The sequence below is a fragment of the Mirounga angustirostris genome, unplaced genomic scaffold, assembly GCF_029215605.1.
Source record: "Mirounga angustirostris isolate CCGP_5_RB_7025 unplaced genomic scaffold, mMirAng1.0.hap1 SCAF_9, whole genome shotgun sequence".
NCBI classification, from domain to species: domain Eukaryota; kingdom Metazoa; phylum Chordata; class Mammalia; order Carnivora; family Phocidae; genus Mirounga; species Mirounga angustirostris.
The window spans coordinates 122,689,794-122,710,508 of record NW_026991717.1 but is presented as its reverse complement, the minus strand read 5'-3'; the positions used below and the strand labels follow the sequence as shown (position 1 = coordinate 122,710,508).

Below are 20,715 nucleotides of genomic sequence, written 5' to 3'. Positions count from 1 at the left end.
CCTAGTCTTTTAAATGTGGGCAAAAACTGACTTTATCTCCCTCATACTACATAGAATATCTCTACATGATTAGCTGGACCCTTGGGGATATGCATTTTTAGGAACCAAACCTAGGAATTTTATCCTTTTTTTTAAAAAAAATTATTATTATTTTTTATTTTAAAATTCTTTATTTAAATTCACTGTAGTTAACATCACCCAGTTACCCCATCCCTACACCCACCTCCCCTCCAGCAATCCTCAGTTTGTTTCCTAGAGTTCAGCATCTCTTATAGTTTGCCTCTCTCTATTTTCATCTTATTTTTCCTTCCCTTTCCTTATGTTCAACTGTTTTGTTTCTTGAATTCCACATATGAGTGAAATCATATGGTATTTGTCTTTCTCTGACTGATTTATTTTGCTTAGCATAATACCCTTTAGTTCCATCCACATCATTGCAAATGGCAAGATTTCATTCTTTTTTTTTTTTTTTTTAAAGATTTTATTTATTTATTTGACAGAGAGAGAGAGAGCTAGAGAGGGAACACAAGCAGGGGGAGTGGGAGAGGGAGAAGCAGGCTTCCTGCCGAGCAGGGAGCCCGATGCGGGGCTCGATCCCAGGACCCTGGAATCATGACCTGAGCCGAAGGCAGGCGCCCAACCGACTGAGCCACGCAGGCGCCCCAACAAGATTTCATTCTTTTTGATGTCTTTTTTTTGAAGAAAAAAATCTCTGAATTCAAACTCCCTTTTGTGACAAGTCTGTAGTGTTCTATTCTGGGGTACTTTTTACTTTAAAAATGCTTAAAAATGTACTAGACTGCCTTATATATCACATTAGGGAGCTAATTGTATTATGATTGCAAGTTCAGTAGGCCAAACTTTTCCATAGTATTGCCTTTCCAAAGATGATAGAGAATATCAAATATTTTATAAAAATCCAAGAAAATCATGGCTTAATTTCTGTACCAACTTTTAACTAATATAAATCATTATCAAATTAAAATATTATGGGTACTTTTTTATTTTGCTTAAATTTGTTATTGTTTATATTTGTTCAGCTTATCTTGACTTTTCCCTCATGTTTTGAAATGTTACTGTTTTCTAGATTTTTATTTATTTTATTTATTTATTTTTATTTTTTTAAAAGATTTTATTAGAGAGAATGAGAGAGAGCATGAGAGCGGGGAGGGTCTGAGGGAGAAGCAGACTCCCTGCTGAGCAGGGAGCCAGATGCGGGACTCGATCCCAGGACTCCAGGATCATGACCTGAGCCGAAGGCAGTCGCTTAACCAACTGAGCCACCCAGGCGCCCCTGTTTTCTAGATTTTTAAAAAACAAGATATATAAATGTCTTTTTTAGACTAAACTTCAGTGGCTCTGTGAGGAACTGAAAGAGAGAGAAAACCGAGAAAAAAATCTGCGGCACCAGCTGATACTGTGCAGACAACAGCTGAGGAACATGATGGAAAACAAGGAATCTGAGCTCCAGTGTCTCTTTGAACAGATAGAAAGACAAGAGCAGCTTCTGGAAGAAATACACCAGGAGAAAAGAGGTGTGTTAACTCTTTGTACTCTTATTTTTCTTTGTTTGTATTTATGGAATCCTAGGATTTGAAAGAAAAACCTATTTCTCTTGTCTCTACTTTGGATTATTTCTGAATCCCTCTCCTTTCCTGTCTCTCATCTCCCTATCTTTCTTCATTTCTGGGTCCAGAAGAGAAAACTGTTTGCCCTGAGAGTTTTTCCTTCAGCTTGTGCATCTCTCCTGGGTAGATAGCACTGTGTCTGTTGCCATTTGCAAGTATTAATGTGTTCAGATGTTTGTGCTTCCCTGATAAAATGCTGAAGTTTATATTTTACTTCAGGAGAATATTCATTAATTTATTCAATAAATATTTACTCTGTGCCTATTTTGTCTTGGGCACTATTAAAAGTGCTGAGGCTACATCATGAATAAAGCAAAAAAAAAAAAATCCTCTTATTTATCTTACATTGTATAGAGTGGAGTGACAGAAAATAAATATAATGCATAGGTAAATTGTTTAATATATTAGAAAATTATAAGCACAATTGTGCAAACAGTAGAGTAAGAGGAGTATGGGAGAGCAGGGGGCAGGGATTAATATGTTAAATATGTAGGCAGTACTTTAAAAGTTAGACAAGAACTTTGGAAAACTGCTTTTCTTTTTGGTTCTACTAGGGAAACATCATGATGGGAAGAAGAAAAACAGCATTATGTATGGAAATCCTGTGTTTCTTGTGTTGGCCTTAGGTCTTTTCTTTATTGGTGAACTTTATTAATTTAAGAACCAGAAAGAGGCTTAATATAGTGTCCCACTAAGAAAAACAAAACATCAACATATGATAGCTACCTAAAAATTTTTTTGGTTTTTCATTTTAGTTATCAGGATTATTCCTTCTACAGGTACCAATTAAAAATTATTTTTGCTATATGCAGTGATTCTCAGTTTTTTTTTTTTGGTATCAGGACCACTTTACATTTGTAACATTTTTGAGAACTCAAAGAGCTTTAATCAATGTATGTTATATGCATTAATATCTACCGTATTAAAAATTAAATCTGAGCATTTAAAAATATTCATTCCTTTAAAATAATAATTATAAACATATTACATTATTAACATAAAAATTAATGACCTTTAACTACTTTCAATACAAAAATATTGATGATGGCATTGTTTTGCACTTTTGTAAATCTCTTTCATTGCTGTCTTAAAAGAAGACAGCTGCATTTTTGTGTTTGCATCTGTATTCTGTTGTTATATTCCATGTCTAAGCTCTGGAAAAACTGAACTGTATTTATGAGAACTTGAGTGTGAAAGAGGCAAGTAATATCTTCATATTATTAATAAGAGGTCTTGGATGATCCCCAAACCATCCATTGCAAACTGCTGCTATAGTGCAATTGAAAAATGTGCTAGTAGGAAAAGTCAGAGGATGCCAATATAGATAGATAGATAGATAATAGATAGATATAGATAGATATAAATACATTTATATATTTTTAAGGACAGTACAATAGAATCTAATTATGAACTTTATAGATTAAAACATTGTATGATCTCTGTACATGTTATAGACTATTTACAAACACTAGATTGCAACCTGGTTTTTCTTTTAGTAAATATTATCACCCAGTAAATTCTTTTTTTTTGTATAAGGATTAATGCAATAGTATATTATAAATACCTATAACCCTTAGGGGGACAAATCCAAAAGGAAAGAATCAAATATTTGTGCACTGAAATAATTATGTTTAAATGCCCAGCTTTTTCATAAAAGCCTCAGAAGATAAGTTACAAAGGTTATAATTTCTCAAGGTGATTCTTTTATTTCTACTATGCAAATTTAATAAAAATTTATTGCTTATTTTGTATCCACAGAGCACTTGAATTCCTTTATGCATGTTAGAATCAGCTTGTCAGTTTTGTTTTGTTTTTTTAAAGACTCTACTAGTGTTTTGGGGCACCTGGGTCGCTCAGTCTTAAGAGTCTGCCTTCAGCGCAGGTCATGATCCCAGGCTCCTGGGATGGAGCCCTGCTTCGGGCTCCCTGCTCTGCGGGAAGCCTGCTTCTCCCTCTTCCTCTTCCCCTGCTTGTGTTCCCTCTCTCCCTGTCTCTCTCTCTCAAATAAATAAATAATCTTTAAAAGAATCTACTAGTGTTTTAGTAAGACTGTTAAATGTAACATTTAAGAATGGGTATCTTGATATTGAATATTCCAATCCATGAACATGGTATATCTATACATTTATTTAGGTTTTTAACTTTTTTTCATGGATATTTTGTACTTTTCAGCAGACAGGCCTTAAACATTTTTTTCAGATTTATTCCTAATTTTTTCTGATTTATGGTGTTACATTAAATGATATTTTAAAAACTTGAATTTCTGACATTCTTTTCTAGTATATAGAAATATAATTGATTTTTTTGTGTGTATTAACCTTATATTCTTTAACTGTGTTAAGCTCATTTATTAGTTGTAGTAGCTGTTTGTTTTTGTCATCATTGTTTTTGATTTCTTAGCACTTCGGGTTTTCTTTATACATAATCATTTCATCTACAAATAAAGACAGTTTTTGCTTCTCCTGGTGGGTTTTTTTCTTTTTTCTTTCTTTCTTTTTTTCTTTCTTTGTCTTAACTGGATGGGACCTCCAGTACATATTAAACTAACCTTATATTCCTGGGATCAACTCTACTTTGTCAAAATGTATTTTCCCATTTACATATGGCTGGATTTGATTTAGTAATAGTTAAGATTTTTTGCATCTGTGTTCATGAGGAATATTGTTCTGTAGCTTCTTGTAATGTCTTTATCTGATTTGAATGTTAATATAACAGTGACCTCTTAAAATAAGTTATGTTTCCCTTTTACTTTTGGAAACATTTATATAAAGTGTGTATTATTTCTTTTAAGTGCATGATAGAATTCATGAATGAAGCTTCCTGGGCCTGTAGTTTTTTGGGTAAGGCTTTAAATTTCAAACTCAAGGGGCGCCTGGGTGGCTCAGTCGTTAAGTGTCTGCCTTCGGCTCACGTCATGATCCCAGGGTCCTGGGATCGAGTCCCACATCGGGCTCCCTGCTCTGCGGGAAGCCTGCTTCTCCCTCTCCCACTCCCCCTGCTTGTGTTCCTGCTCTCGCTGTGTCTCTCTGTCAAATAAATAAATAAAATCTTAAAAAAAAAAAAGTAAATTTCAAACTCAAATTCTTAATAGCTATATGGCTATTCAGAATTTCTCCTTCTTTTTAAAAAGATTTTATTTATTTATTTGAGAGAGACAATGACAGAGAGAGAGCACATGAGAGGGGGGAGGGTCAGAGGGAGAAGCAGACTCCCCGCTGAGCAAGGGAGTCCGACGTGGGACTCGATCCTGGGACTCCAGGATCATGACCTGAGCTGAAGGCAGTCGCTTAACCAACTGAGCCACCCAGGCGCCCTGAATTTCTCCTTCTTCTTGAGTCAGTTTTATTAATTGTGCCTTTCAACATATTTGCTCATTTCATCTAAATTGTCAAATTTGTTGACTTAAAATTTCTCATAATATCCCCTTTTAAATTCTTTTAATTTCTGTAAGATCTGTACTGATGCTTCCTATTATATTCCTAATATTGGTAATTTTCTTTTATCCTTTATAAGTCTTGTTGAGGGTTTTAATTTTATTAATATTTTCAAAGAAACAACCTTTGAATTTAATTGTTTTTCTATTTGTCTTTTTAATGTTGATCTCTACTTTTTAATTACCCTTCTTTTATTTACTTTGTGTATCATTTGCTTTTTTCTCTGGATTCTTAAGTCAGAAGCCTTATTTTAATAACTTTCTTAATATTGTCATTAAAGTTCTAAATTTCTATCTTAGCAATACTTGAAATGTATTCCACAAATGTTTCAGTGTCATGTTTTCATTATCATTTAGTTTGAATGAGAAAATATTTCCCTTGTGATTTCTTCTTTGACCTGTGGGTATTTTAGAAGAATACTACTTAGTTTCCAATTATGTGGAGAGTTTTCTGCATATTTTATTACTGATTTCTAACTTAATACCCTGTGGTCATAGAATATACTCTCCATATTTTCGATCCTTTGAAATTTACCAGGACTTGTTTTATGGCCCCAAATGTGATCTGTCCTAGTGAATTTTCCATGTGTACTTTAAAGCAAGTTATGTTATGATTTTATTATGAAATATTTTATAAATATCAGTTATGTCAAATTCTTTCATAATGTTTTCTGTCCCTGGTGATTTCTGTATCCCTACTGATTTTGTCTACTTCTATCAATAACTGATAGAAGACGGTTACAATATCCAGCTATTTACTTTGATTGTGTACATATGTGTCATTTTTTTTTTTAGCTTTATATATTTTGAGGCTGTTATTAGATCTATTTTAGTTAGTATTGATTGTGTAAATGTGTCTACTAGGAGCCTATTGTAATAGTCTCAATAAAAGCAAAAGAAGTTGGGTATGGGTAGTGGCAACAAATGCAAAAGGTATTACGGAGGAATTAGTGCAAGATGGGGCAGTGTAGGTGATAGAACACATATAGGAGAATCTAAGTTCTCAGTGGTTTTGCCACTGGGAGAAATAAGGAAGTTGGGAAGTAGGGGCTGATTTGATGGCAGAGAAAGAGGGATCCTATTTTTTACCTATTCCTTAAAGTCATAAATGAAAAAAAGTTTTTGTTAACAAAGAAATGATATGGTAGTCTCTTGCCTTATGTATGTAAGATGTATTAGGAGTGTCTGTGATTCAGAAATAGTGTGGACTTAATATGAATAATGAAAACTAAGCAAAGGCTGTTACAGTTGGAGACATATAAACATATTTATTAGGAGGTAGGGTGAAATAAATATGTTACTAGAAATACAAGCAACATATTCTGGTGAAAATGGGAGTATTGATTACTTGGGTAGAGGCCCATATGGGGAGGTTATTTGTAGGGCATGTTCTTTGATTTAGACCTTGAAGAATGTAACAGGATTTCTATAAGAGAGAAGAGGAAGAAAGATTCTTTGCAGGATTTATCTGCATAGTGATCTCTTCTTGGGTACTTTAGCATTTGTTTACAATGGTATATATATAGGAGAGGTGACAGGCAGCAAGACTGATGGTTAAATTTATATATTTCTGAAACATCAAAATGAATTGTTGTAGAAATTTGTATTTGATTCCTTTCACCATCTTAGAAACTTACCTGTTAGAACAAGGTTAACTTATTTATAAGAGAAATATGACAAAGAAACTTTCTATTCATTGCAGTTGCCATTCTCTGCATTAATATAGTTTGATTTAATGTCATATTAACTAACATGTGCCATGTTAACTGAAACCCATGTACAAGCAGTTTATCAGTGAGTGCTGCCAGATTTGTTTATCTGAATTGTCTATGCTTCCTGGGCTATTCTAGGCATGTAGGTTTGGCCTGGAGTGTTCAAAAAGGAGAGGGACTCTAATTAGAAGTTAATGTAATGGCCCTCTTAGAATTTCAGTAATTATTGACTTAGGAATTCATCACTGTTATGAATGGTAACAAAGACCAGAGTAAAGAGATGTAAACTGCAGCTGGGAGTTGTTAGGTATATTTCCACTTGTGTAGGTAGTCATTTTTAATAATTTCTTAATAAACCAACTGCTGTCTACCTTCTTAATATTCTGATAAGCCACTGCTCCTGTATGTGCCAGTATTTCTCTGTAAAAATACTTTGAAATTATGCTAAAAACTAACATTTATGTGGAATTTGAAAGGATTCCCTTTTTCAAAGAGCTTCAGAAGGAGGGGCATTTGTATAGGATGATTTAAATTCATTCTTGCTATATGAAATGCTAATGATGATGAACAAATATAGCAGGTAATTTTCTTAACATAATTTTCCTTAAACTGAAATTACAAAGCTTTAGTTAAATAAGGGACCTGTCTTACTTTCCAGGCACTCTCTGGTTGTGACTGTGACTATTTAGTGTACATAATTTTTCTTCTTGGAGTAATTAGAAATTGACATGGCCTCTGAAATTCTTTTCCCTTAAAGATGAAATTTGATTTTCTTATCCAGTTTCTAGTTTTGAGTAGTTGTTATATTCATTTGTCTTTATTGGGTTAGGTGGGATCTTCCCCAAGATCCCTACTTCCCTACTACCCTGATACTATGATAGGTACAATGCCTAGAAAGGTAGTTAATTCTCAGCAGCATGCACTCTAGATTCAGGCTTCCCTAATTTGTCTCTTCCTGTCATATATCACTTATTGGGAATGTACATGCAAGGATGAAATAGGCCATTGTCAAGGCCTCTTTGTTAGGGAGTTACTTTCTGAATAAAAGGGAAAATACTAAAAGAATGTGGAAGAAGGGAAGTAGTTTTTCAGCCACTTCAGAAGGTAATATTTTTTGCAGCAGAAGAGTAATTGCTCAGATCGTTTTTTTGGGGAGGGGGGGCGGGTAGGAACTATGCCTTAGCCAAGAAGTAGGCAGTAGAGAAAAGGTGCATCAAAAACAAAAACAAACAAACAAACCAACAAAAAACCCCACAAAAAAAACCCCAGAAAAGCAAAAAACAATGTACTCTATGTAACCAGAATAAGCTCTGCATAACCAAAAGGCAAATCAGCAAATGTTTGGCAGAAGTAAGTAATTTAATCAGAGTGGTTTACATTTTGTTTATGACACTCTGGGATTAGGTAACAATATTTGTCTTTCCTAATATTTCAGTTATCTATAACATTTTACAGTAGAAATATTTAAAACATTTATGTTTTTATTCATTTCGTGACAATATTTTCTAAGAGCCTTCTGATTCATTTAGGGGTGCTATAACATTGTGAGTAGTAATTCTAGCCCCATTTTGTACTATGATTTGATTAGCTCTCTAGTATAACATCTGAAAAAAATTTAAAAATACCTGAATACCAAAAAAGTAAACAGTATTAAAACTACGTGTATTTCTAAAATAGTTTCAGTCCTTAATAGTAAAATGACTATAGCTTTTAGATTATAATTTCCTATTTGCTATTGATGATAAACAAGCTTAAGCATGGTTATAAATGTTGAGTAGAAGGATCCAAGAATGGGAGAGGTTGAACAGGTAAAAGAAGGGTTAATTGGTATTGCAGGATCCCAGAAGGTATGAGAATGGATGGGGTCAAAAGTAACAGTGGAAAAATGAATCTTGGAAAGAATAAGGAAAAGAGTTTTGCTTTTCCTCCTTACCTTTTTAGCTCTTTGAATACACTACTATTTTTGGCAATTTCACTTATCACAATAATTTATGTAGTGATTTCTTTATTTTGACTGTTCCTTAACATCTGTGATGGCTTTAGTTGATCTTTGCCTTTTCTATGCTCAATACCTGCTTAGAGAAAAGGACGGAAGGAATGAGAGGTAGCTACTGGGTTTGCCATGTAAGTCTGAGAGACCTGTTTTTTTTTTTTTGTTTGTTTGTTTTTTTTACTTATTTCCTAGCCTTCCATGTGGCTAGGTGTGGCCATGTGACTCAGTTTCCCCCAATGAAATGTAAGCAAAGTGATGTTTGCAACTTATATAATTTTTTTTATTTTTTTTAATTTATTTTTTTTTTAATTTTATTATGTTATGTTAGTCACCATACAATACATCATTAGTTTTTTTTTTTTTTTAAGATTTTATTTATTTATTGACGGAGAGATAGACAGCACAAGTAGGCAGAGTGGCAGGCAGAGGGAGAGGGAGAAGCAGGCTTCCCGCCGAGCAGGGAGCCCGATGCGGGGCTCGATCCCAGGACCCTGGGATCCTGACCTGAGCTGAAGGCAGCCGCTTAGCCGACTGAGCCACCCAGGCACCCCACATCATTAGTTTTTGATGTAGTGATCCACGATCCATTGTTTTCATATAACACCCAGTGCTCCGTGCAGTACGTGCCCTCCTTAATACCCATCACCGGGCTAACCAACCCCCCTCCTCCCCCCCTCTAAAACCCTGTTTGTTTCTCAGGTCCATAGTCTGTCATGGTTCATCTCCCCCTCCAATTCCCCCCGCCCATTTTTCCCTTCCTTCTCCTAATGTCCTCCATGTTATTCCTTATGTTCCACAAATAAGTGAAACCATATGATAATTGACTTTCTCTGCTTGACTTATTTCATTTAGCATAATCTCCTCCAGCCCCATCCATGTTGATGTAAAAGTTGGGTATTCATCTTTTCTGATGGCTAAGTAATATTCCATTGTATATATGGACCACATCTTCTTTATCCATTCATCTGTTGAAGGGCATCTCAGCTCTTTCCACAGTTTGGCTATTGTGGCCATTGCTGCTATGAACATTGGGGTGCATATGATCCTTCTTTTCACTACATCTGTGTCTTTGGGGTAAATACCCAGGAGTGCAATTGCTGGGTCATGGGGTAGCTCTATTTTTAAATTTTTGAGGAATCTCCACACTGTTTTCCAAAGTGGCTGTACCAACTTGCATTCCCACCAACAGTGTAAGAGGGTTCCCCTTTGTCCACAACCCTGAGAGACCTGTTTTAGTAGAAGTCTTGTGCATTTTAAGACAGACTGTAGAGTGTTTCTCATGACTATATTTTTTGCAAGATGCTTCCAAAGGTTAACACTTGTTATGTGAAGGTTATCCAAGGCATAGAGCCAGCTTAGTGATGAAGCTTGTATACTATACCCTCATTATTCTGGCTATATAGAATGTCTCTGAGGATGAGCATTTTTACTATGTAATAGAGATATGACTCAGTTTTTTCTCAGTTTTCTAAAATTGCTCTGTTGTTCAAGGCACTGACTCTAAAAACATTGCATTTTCATAGGTTCTCATTTACCTGGTTTGACTCTATGCTTGGTGCTGCATAGAAAAAGCTTTTCCTTTGGTTTCACTATTCCTAGAGTTCTGAGAAAGTCCTTTCAGCTGATTTCTCTGTTTTTCCTTGTTCTTCATCTGAATCTCTGTACCAATTCTGCAGTTGGTAGATGGCTGAACAGAGGATAATTTCTTAGAATTCATTTGTGGGACAGAAATAAGGGAGGGACTTGCAGACTAAGACATCTTTCCTATACTAGATATGGAGTTGCATGGTTTATATTTTATGTATGACATTTTTTTATTTATTGGTTTAGTTTTCCCCCCACTCACACATTCATCTATTACTTAGTTCCACATCAAGCCATTTTTTTTTCGTCTATATGAAAGAGTATTTGACAATCATAGCATTTATATAAATACTAGTCATTGTTGTCTAACAACAAGAGAACCATTTTTTTTTCCTATTTCATACTGAAGTGTAATTAAATTAATTTAGGGGATGACCTCTAATTATAATATAATTTATTTATTTGGATTTTGGTTAATTTTAAAAAATCTGTTTAGGACCTTGTTTTACATTGTCACCAGTTCAGAAGTTCAGTGATGTTGATTATTAGAGATAATGAAATACTATTTTGATTGATAGATTGAGGAAATTATTTAAACTCATTAAACTGTCATTTTTGTTTGATATGAAATTATACATCTTCTCCCTTTTATTTTTGGGTTTTCTTCATAATTATTTTCAAAAACCAATTGAGAAATAGTTTTTTTTTTTTTAAATTATGTCCACTATTTGAGTCAAACTAGAATTTTGTTTTAATCTCCATCTGTGTTTTTGCTTATATATGTTTCATTATGATAATTTTATTTTTTTAAAATAATTTTATTTCTTTTATGTTTTATGTTATGATTTGAAATCCAGGTAGGTCAACGGGGATTGACATTGTTTGTTGAATGTTTCTAGGACCAGAATTAAATACATTAATGTTATGCTGGAGTTCCTGATCCACAGATCTGTGCAGGTATCAACTTCAATTGAATATGAAATCAACATTCACATTGTTAGTAAATTGGCAACAGAAAGTTTGGCTAATTATTTTTTAGTTAGCTATAAATATCTCTGCCCACCTGCCCCTTTATGTAATGAGCCTAAAGCTTATGCTCTTATTGGCTAAACTTAATTTTAGAGACAAACATTTTCAGTATCTCCAGTAATATGCTTAGTTGGTAATAGTTAAGTATTGACTGGATGGAGAGTTCAGATATTTAAAATTTACATTTTTCCCCTTCTAAATTATTGGATGTGTGTGTGTGTATTCTGGACTATATTTTGGAAAATCCACAAATGTTAAATATATGATATGAATGAGTTCTTAGATTTTCTTGTTTCATCCTCTGATAGATTATCTACATTATTTTCTGCTGTTTAATAGTACAACAAAGGTGGTCTACTTGAGTTTGAATCATGAGCATACTCAGGGAGAAGAGTAAGATAGAAGTACATGTGCTAAAATAGATTTGAATGAGTTCTTAAGTCAGTAAATAGCTTTATTAAATTCAAAGCATATCCTTACTGTGTTTGAGTTCTTTTAAGCATTATATCTTTTAAGTGTTATATCTTTTCTATTTTGTTGCATACATAATAGTTACCATTGTGGCAGGCAGAATAATAAAAACCCACCTTCTCAAAGATGTCCACGTCCTAGTTCCCAGAACCCATTAATATCTTACATTCCATAGCAAAAGAGATTTTGTGGTTGTGGTTAAATTAACGGTTTTGAGAAAGGGAGATTATCCTGGATTATTTGTTTGGGCCCAGTGTAATCATAAGAGTTCTTGAAAGTGAAAGACGAAGCAGAAAAGGAAGTCAGAGTGATTCAGTGTTAGAAAGACTCAATTTACTGTTGATGGCCTTAAAGATGAAGGAGGAGGGCCATAAGCCAAGGAATATGGATGGCCTCTAAGAAGCTGGAAAAGGCAAGGAGAAGGATTCTTCCTTGGAACCTCTACAAAGGAATGCACCTCTGCTGACATGATTTTAGCCCAGTGCGATCCATATCAGACTTCTGATCTACATAATGAATTTGCATTGTTTTAAGGCACTAGATTTATTGGTTAGCAGGATACATGATAAACTAATACACCAATAAAATCATGAAATTAGAGATTTATTATAGTTTTTCTGACACTTTATTCACGGCCTATCAAGTAATTCTCAAGCCTGCTTGAACCTCTTTGGGTACATGTGTCCATCTTTGGATGTTTGTCAGAAAGTTAGGAATATACATATATTACTTTCAGTCTACTAAAATTAACTTTGAAATGCACTGAGGCAGTTCTTAAAATGTGTGAAATGTGGTATTTTCAAAATGAATATAATTTCCTTATACCTGTCTATACGTATTTGGTCCTCTTCACTTAAATATAGCAAGAAAATTCAAATAAATTACATTGGGTCGTGAATGAACATGAAATATAGATACTTACTGGCTTTGGCTGCTGGGAGGCCTTTGTTCATTATTATAGCCCTTCCCACCTTTACATTTTATTGTTCTTCCACTTTGGCTTAAAGTATAGTATTAACATGTACATAGAAGGAAATTAAAAAATAAAATCACAAGACAAAAATACGGAGCAGAGAAACAGTGTCCCTGGCACCTGAAGGGAGTTATTGTAGTTTATCAATATACTTCATTTACTTCTGAGTTTTCTGACATCTAAGAGGGATACTTGTTGGGTCACATGGTTCTTATCATCCTAGTTAAAGAGGGCACGGAAACTCCTATGAGAAACAAACATTCTGGAAACTGAATTCAAGGGGAATATATTATATTCATCTTTCTATAAGCAATGTAACAATGTCTCCAGTTATTGTTTAGATAGTAATAAGAGCTAACGTGCATTGCTGTGTGTCAGATATTAAGTGCTATAGCTATAAACAATTTATTATTTTGTTAATCCCCAAGTAGGTATTATCATTCAGATTTCAAAAGATAACGATTGGGGGCTTATTTCTTTGTAGAAATTCTTGAAAATGACTAGGGACACGTTATGACTTTTGTAGTCCCCAGGCACCTAACCTTCAGGCCCCTTCCTCCATGAAATAATGAAATTTTTGGTTATGGTGATATGAAGATGAATATAATCCAGGCTGGATTTATTATTATATATTAATTATTTTATTCATTTTTTTCTTCTAGCTTTATAATAAAATGAATACATTTTCATTGGCCAGAGACACTGTGCTTACTGTGCCTAGTGGAGAAGTTGGCCTCAGATAGAAGAATACAGGCTGTGCTATAATATCATATGGAGGATCTGACTTTATAGAGTAGGGGATGAGGACAGGATTTCCTTAGAACGTGACACATATGGGGATCCTAAGTCTGAGTAGGCATTAGTCAGGTCCAGACGGTTGGCAGTGTTGTCCCAGCAGAGGGAACAGTGTTTGTGAAGGGCTGAAGCGGGAAGGAACTTGGCTGGAGCATATTGACATAAGGAGATTGAATGCAAGCACAAAGATTTTAACTGACCTAATGTTTTACAGATAGTAGACTTAATGAAATTACCTCTGTGCCTACAGTGGACTCTGTTCAGATGACTGGTATATTTTGGGTAGATAAAACTTTAATTTATCCTTGAATTCTTGACTAAGATTTGAAGTTTGATTATTCTTTATTGTGGAGTTAGTTGGGATCCAGAATGCTTTAGATACCAGATATGGTTGCAGAGAATAAACATATGCATGTCATGATATTTAAAATGGAAATATTTTTAAATAGAGGCTGCCGACATATTGTATATAAAGCCTGTATTGCCTTATGGTTATGAAATTTGAAACTCCAAGGAAAATTTTCTTATTTTATTAATTTGAAAGATTTCCTGAGAGCATTTAAAACCTATTCTGACACTTACGATTTGAAAGAAAGATTACTTTCTCCCGTTCACTTGTCCTCTGCAACTAGTGACTTTACAGTTTTCCTTGGTTGTGTCTTGTGAATCTACTCCTCCCTCCACTTAGATGACCTCTATCTTACTTAGCTCTGTATTACTTCATCTCCAAGGATTGCAGAAGCTTCTTATTTGCAAGACCTTCTTAACCTTTAGTCTGTTTCACTGGTCTTTACCTATGAGACTGACAGAGCTCCCAAGACAGAGGACTTTCCCAAGCAGACACACTCCAGTGGATGTGTTCAAGTTCACACCATTCCCTGGGCCCAAGCCATCCTTCATCCATTTCTCTAATAAAGCATTTGGTAAGGATGACATCTTTTATAAATAACCTTGAAATTGCTCGGAGCAATACAAAAAAGTAAATCATTCTCAAACTTTGGTTTTGTATTTTTGTAATAAATTACTTGCAACACACCCCGCAATTGACCTCCATTCAGTAGCGTTTCTTTGGAGAACACACACACACGTGTGTGCACATACAATTGCTGTTCCAATCAGTTCCGCCTAATGAATCTTCATTAAACACAGCTTTGAGCATGAGACCCTCAGCTCAGAAACCTTCAGTGGCTTTCTCACTGCCGAACAAATAAAAGTTCAAACTCCTTTAGGAGTCTCCCATTTTCCCCTCTTTCTAAAACTCTACCCTTGTTATTAACCCTTGCCAGCAGACATTTTTCCTTTTACCACCCCATTACTATTAAAACTTTTGGATACAATTACATGACATTTTACATTTATAGCTTTTTATTCTGGGTATCTACATGTGTATTTCTTTATATTAATTTTTAATCTCATTTATACACCCTTGTCTTCCCATTGCATCTTGTACCAGTTTTTGTATTTAAACGGGAAATAAACATAATTATTGGGTGTTTGGGTAGGTGTGCAGATGGATGGATGGATGAATGGATGGACAGATAAATGGATAACACAGATCTAGCTTCCTACCTCTTTATCCCATTTATTATGGTATGTCATCAGAAATCATGCCCCCAACAATATATACTCTAGATACTTAGGTCTGTTTTACCAATCAAAAAGGAAACAAACATCAATATTGATTTATTCTTACTTCTGCTTCAGGACACAGGAATAAACACGAGGTATTAGACAACAACTCAGAATTACCCCCAAACTATGCTGATGATGTCCTTTATTAGCTTAGCTGTCTTCACTAAATCTTTTGAAACTAGGATAATTGGCAGTAAGAGAATCCTCCTCCTATTTCCCTGATAGTATTTGGAAAGACTTTGACATACATGTTCTCCTTTCTAGATTTGATGACAATTCATCACATCAGCAGTGAGAGATTCCAGATATGATTTCCTATTGAGACTATTGAACTTATACTCTAGTATTTAAAATTCACTTCTTAATGATGTCACACTTTGAAAAGATTGCTCTTCACAGTTCCTTTCCTGCAGGTGATGTTAAATCTTTATGTTCAACTATTCACTCTCAGCGTCTTTGAGATGTCCTTTAGGGGAATGAAGGAAGCGATTTCTTGAGGGCTTGCTGTATTCAGGTTTTTATATGTATTTTCTCATTTAACCCTTAAAACAACCTTGTGCAATTATGAATCCCATTTTACAGTCAGGCAGCTGAGTCTGGGATGCGAGGGAAGGGTAGGTTTTCTTCTCACAAGGTGGGACAGTGAATTATAGATGGGAGAGATCTTTGTGAAACTCCATCATATGTTTCTACTGTCATATCACATATCAGAATGAACCAGTGCTACTCAGTCAAGCTCAGTAGGCCTTGCAAATTGGAAAGAACCCATCCTTCCCCACTCTGTTGGGCTCTTTTCTCTAAAGTTGTAAAGAGATCAAGTTTTTGTTAAGAATATTAGAAATAAAATTGCCCTGTCAAAACCTCCACTCTTTTTGGCTACTAGTTTAGTTGTTAATTAATGAAACTAATTCTAATATTATGGTATAGGACCTTTCTCTCCCATAACCAAGAAACTAATATCAAACCTTTTCTTATGTGTGCGGCTACCATGAATGTGATATCTATTTCCTAATCAGTTACCCAAGACCACATCTTTCTGTTGTGGTTTTAAAATTCAGAGTGATTAAAGGGCACGATAGTTTTCAGAGCAACCAGTGAGTTTTCATCTCTATGTAGCTTGAGCTCCATGGAACAAGTGTTTCCAAGAACTCCTCTGACTTCTGCTTTTGTGGTCATGAGAAATTTGGCTCTCTTCAAAGCTTTCAGATTTCACTGGAGTCAGGACAGGTGGATATCCAATTTGTGATCTACGGTTTCTTCCTCCCCCCCCCCCCCCCCCCACAGTCCTATCTGCCACAAGAACCTCAGCTGCATCTGGCAGTGTTTTAGCAATTACCCTCAGGTTCACAGCTCTCTCTACCTTCTTCTGTTCTGAATGGAGAATGACTCAACATAGCTTAACAAAGAAGCACTTTCATCTTGAGAAAAGAGATGTAAACTGCAGCTGGAAGGATTTAGCTAAGATGTAAGAATACGTTGAAACTAGGAGGTTCCTAGAACTAAAATATCTATGGCAGTTGGAAGGAGTCCTGTCTTCAAAGATCTTCAGAGGGAGAGACATCTGTGTAGTATGACTTAGTTGCAATGAAGTGCTAGTGATTATGAACAAATATAGGAGTTAATTTTCTTATTCCTCTTGAACCGAAATTGTGAACTCTCGTTTAAATAAGGACTGCTCTTGCTTTCCAGGCACTTTATGGCTCTGGTTATTTAATATGAACACTCTGCAGAGGTATGTATCTAAGTAACACGGTCTCTTGTTCCTCCATATCAGTGAAGTCTCCAATGGGTTTTCTTTAGTATTTGTATCTTTGTTCATGGTGAGGTTAGAAAGTTTTTTAGGACAGTACAGGGAAGAGAAAATGGCTGCTATGTGTAATACAACTTTGCAGGTACTCTCTATACACATAAATTCTTATAATAATTTATTAAATATGTTAATTAGAATGGGGTTCATGAAGGGAAAAGAGGGAAATGCAATTTCAATGAAATGCCCGATTTCCAAACATTCTTCATGTAAAAGTTGTTCTGAAAAAATAAACTGTTAAAAGAGGGAAAATATAACTAATTAATATTTGGTTACATTATTTAGAAATCAAGGTAAAAACTCTGACCTACTGTGTTTATATACTCTTCTACAGTGTTCATATCTGCATGTGTGTTTATTCTAATTTTCTATTTCAATCTAAGAATTATCACTTTTTTTTCCCCTTCTTTTAATCCGGGAAGAGAAAAAATCTAATCAACTATTAAGAAAGAATAAAAAGGATTTGATTTAAATACCTTAAAAATAAGCGTTAATAAGAATTTGAAATGTCTTCCTGCCCTTTGGGTTTGATTTCAGTTCTAATGCTTTTTACAAAGTTCCAATAGACATGTGAACCTGTACTCTTTTTTCCTCTTTTTTTTTTTTTTTTTTTTGAATCTGTGGAAGAAACATTCAAAATGTACTTTCTGGCAGAGGGTACTTTAGGATTTGTTCTCTCTGCCTTTGTGTCGCTGGCTCAGACATCTGCAAGGAGCTGACATGGACATCTGTATTTCCTCCCGAGGCTTCAGCACGCAAAGCTTTTTTATTGATTGATTTTTTTTTTTTACTTTACTGTAAATTGATCTTTATTCCATGTTAAAGTGATATACCCTACTATTTAAGTTCTTTACAAACATCCCGCACCCCCACATCACATTATAACCTTATTTTTGTGTAAGTCTTGCTGGAAGGTCAGTATTAGACAAGACTTAAATGTTGTTGGGTCTCAGCTGTACAGCGCCATGTAAACCAATCTGCACTCTGTCATGATGGTATTGTAGTGGTCCTTCAGTCTCCACGCCTCCATAATCACGTCCAGGTGATGAAGCATCTTACTAGTTTTCCACAGTTCTAGCTCCTAGAACCTCCATCTAAATTTCTAGTTTATTTTTCATTTGCAATTTTTTTTTTTTCTTGTAGTCTTTCTTCAGATTAGTTTACCTCCCGGAGCACCTTGAAAGGTCTCCCTCCTTTTACATTTCTGGTTCTCAAATATTTTACTCACCTTTTCAGTATCTCAATTCCAAAGTCCATTTTGTAAGAAATTGGGATTTAGTCACTAACTATGCTTACTTTTTTTTTTTTTTTAACGCCTTCTCTTTGAAATATCCATTTATTCTTATTATTACCTGGGTAGAAGTATTAAATGAGATCCATTGCTATATAACGCACATTTGGCTGTATAGTTTATATTTTTCTCCTTCAGTTCAATTCATGCTAATGGAAGTACTTGTCTTGCTCAGGCAGGCTATAAGAAAGGCCAAAAATGCCTCATTTTCAGTGACTGCCTTTTAGTGTCTTTGGAGTATGTGGTGTTCCATTGTGTTCCATATGCGACAGAGACATACTCTTTAACACAATCGAAAATTCTAATTCAGATAAGTATTTACACAAACATTTATATAGAAAGCTATGAAAAGGATTATATAGTTGTGGGTGTATGTTCTACAGAAGGGAGAAGTTGTTGATGGAGTGACTCTGGTTGGTTCTAAAGTTGTTGTTTTTTTTTTTTCATGTAGGTTTGTTGCTTCCAAGGAAACAGCCACTGAAGGGATGACTCTTTCTGTCTTCTCTGACTGTGAAATGCTATAAATGCCCTGAGGAAATATAAACTGTAGATTATTGTAACATTCATAAAGAGAAGTTTGTCTTTGTGATTTCTGTTACTAGGAAGTTTCCCTGCTAGTCAGATGTTATTAGTACCCGTTTCTTGGCTAAATCAGACATATCATAGCTGTTATGGTAGTAGAGAAGGAGAGGTCTGTTGGCTTCTTTGTCACAAGTAAGGAAAGAAGCACCTATGCTTTGGAGGATTTGGAGATTGGGAAGGAAAAGGGGAGATGTGCCAATTACCTACAAAAAGGATCTTACAGAGTTTTTATTTTTATGCATAGTATCTTATACTACTTCTTCCCTTTTCTTATTCCTGGTGAAGGAACAGAGTAAGTAAATGATTAGAGCATTTATTGGGGGATAGTTGTTTTGGGGGGATAATTGTTTTTTAGATCTCATCTCCCTCATTTGTAGTTTTTGAAGATCTGTAAATGTAGCTGAAAAATACCAATGTCTGATTATTCCATGTAAGTTAATTAATTGGAATTAATACCATTTAAGATTTCCATTTTTTTAAATGATGCATATTTTTTCCAAAAGGAGGTTTTCCTCTTAGATTTTGATTTTGATTGTGAATTACAATATCTTCTGATCAATATGAACTTTCTCTTATACAAAATTCCAGCATATTGGGGCACCTAGGTAGCTCAGTCGATTAAACGTCTGCCTTTGGCTCAGGTCATAATCCCAGGGTACTGGGATTGAGCCCTGTGTTGGGCTCCCTGCTCAGCTGGGAGCCTGCTTCTCCCTTTCCCTGGGCCCCTCCACCCCCCTCCCCCTTCTTCGTGCATGCACGCTTTCTCTCTCTCTCAAATAAATAAATAAATTTTTTTTTTTAAATTCCAGCATGTTATAATTCTTGGATTTATAGAAATTTTCCTCCTTGTATATTCAGTTTTTGTCAATTGTGGGTCATTCCTCTTGGGGATAATTTGAATAAGAGGGAACTTGTGTTCTGGAATAGGTAATAGAAATAAAGGAACAAATTTTCTGCAGTAAAAGGCCTTGGGAAAATAAGAATGAGATAGAGCATACCTGAACTTAAGAATTGAATTTCAGTGGTTGATAGGAAAAAAAAAAAAAAAAAAGAACAAATAAACAAAACACCTTTGGTGCCCAGGAGAGGCAGTTGGAGGTAAAACTTAATAATAGGCAGCTTAGTTTTTCTTGTTCTTCATAGCCACATATAGTAAATATTTGTTGAGTGAAGTAATGGGTGAATGAACAATGGAGCAAACAACTAGGGTATGTAGTCTAGAGTAAATAATCAGAATGTATTAATTGCATGGGGACCAAAAAAAGAATTAAGCCTCTCATTAGATCTTTTTCTAACAGAGAGGATTGAAACAAACTTACAAACATTTTATTGAAATTTCAGGAGTATCTGTCTGATGACATATATAAATCAGTAGTAAGGGGCACCTGGGTGGCTCAGTTGGTTGAGCGGCTGCCTTCGGCTCAGGTCATGATCCCAGGGTCCTGGGATCGAGTTCCTCATCGGGCTTCCTGCTCAGCAGAGAGCCTGCTTCTCGGTCTCCCTCTGCCTCTCTCCTCTGCTTGTGCTCTCCTGCTCTCTCTCTGTCAAAGAAATAAATTAAAATCTTAAAAAAAAAAAAATCAGTAGTAAGTTCTCACTGTTCTCAAACCTAAAAGTGTATATTGTTTCATATCTTTTTATTATGCATCTTTATTGTTAATGTGAAAATAAAATAATTTTAAAGACTTTTATAGGGTAATTCCAGACTTTTAACTTTTCTTTTTTCATAATCTTGAATTTCACAAATGAAAATTTGTCTTCTCTAGGTTTGTTTTGAGAACTTAT

The 20,715-nt window shown here is 34.9% G+C and overlaps 1 protein-coding gene across 14 annotated transcripts in view; it reads left to right on the top strand.

The window, feature by feature from the left end:
- The window catches only part of CEP128 (centrosomal protein 128), a 393,611-nt gene that overhangs the window by 168,213 nt on the left and 204,683 nt on the right, over positions 1-20,715 (top strand). For 13 of the 14 annotated variants that reach the window (XM_064571430.1, XM_064571438.1, XM_064571431.1 and 10 more), the window contains one exon: positions 1,343-1,535. In XM_064571430.1, the coding sequence (XP_064427500.1) occupies positions 1,343-1,535 (193 nt within the window). Of the gene's footprint in view, positions 1-1,342; positions 1,536-18,799; positions 20,588-20,715 lie in introns of those variants that run through there. The other variant, XM_064571439.1, reaches the window with a different exon arrangement.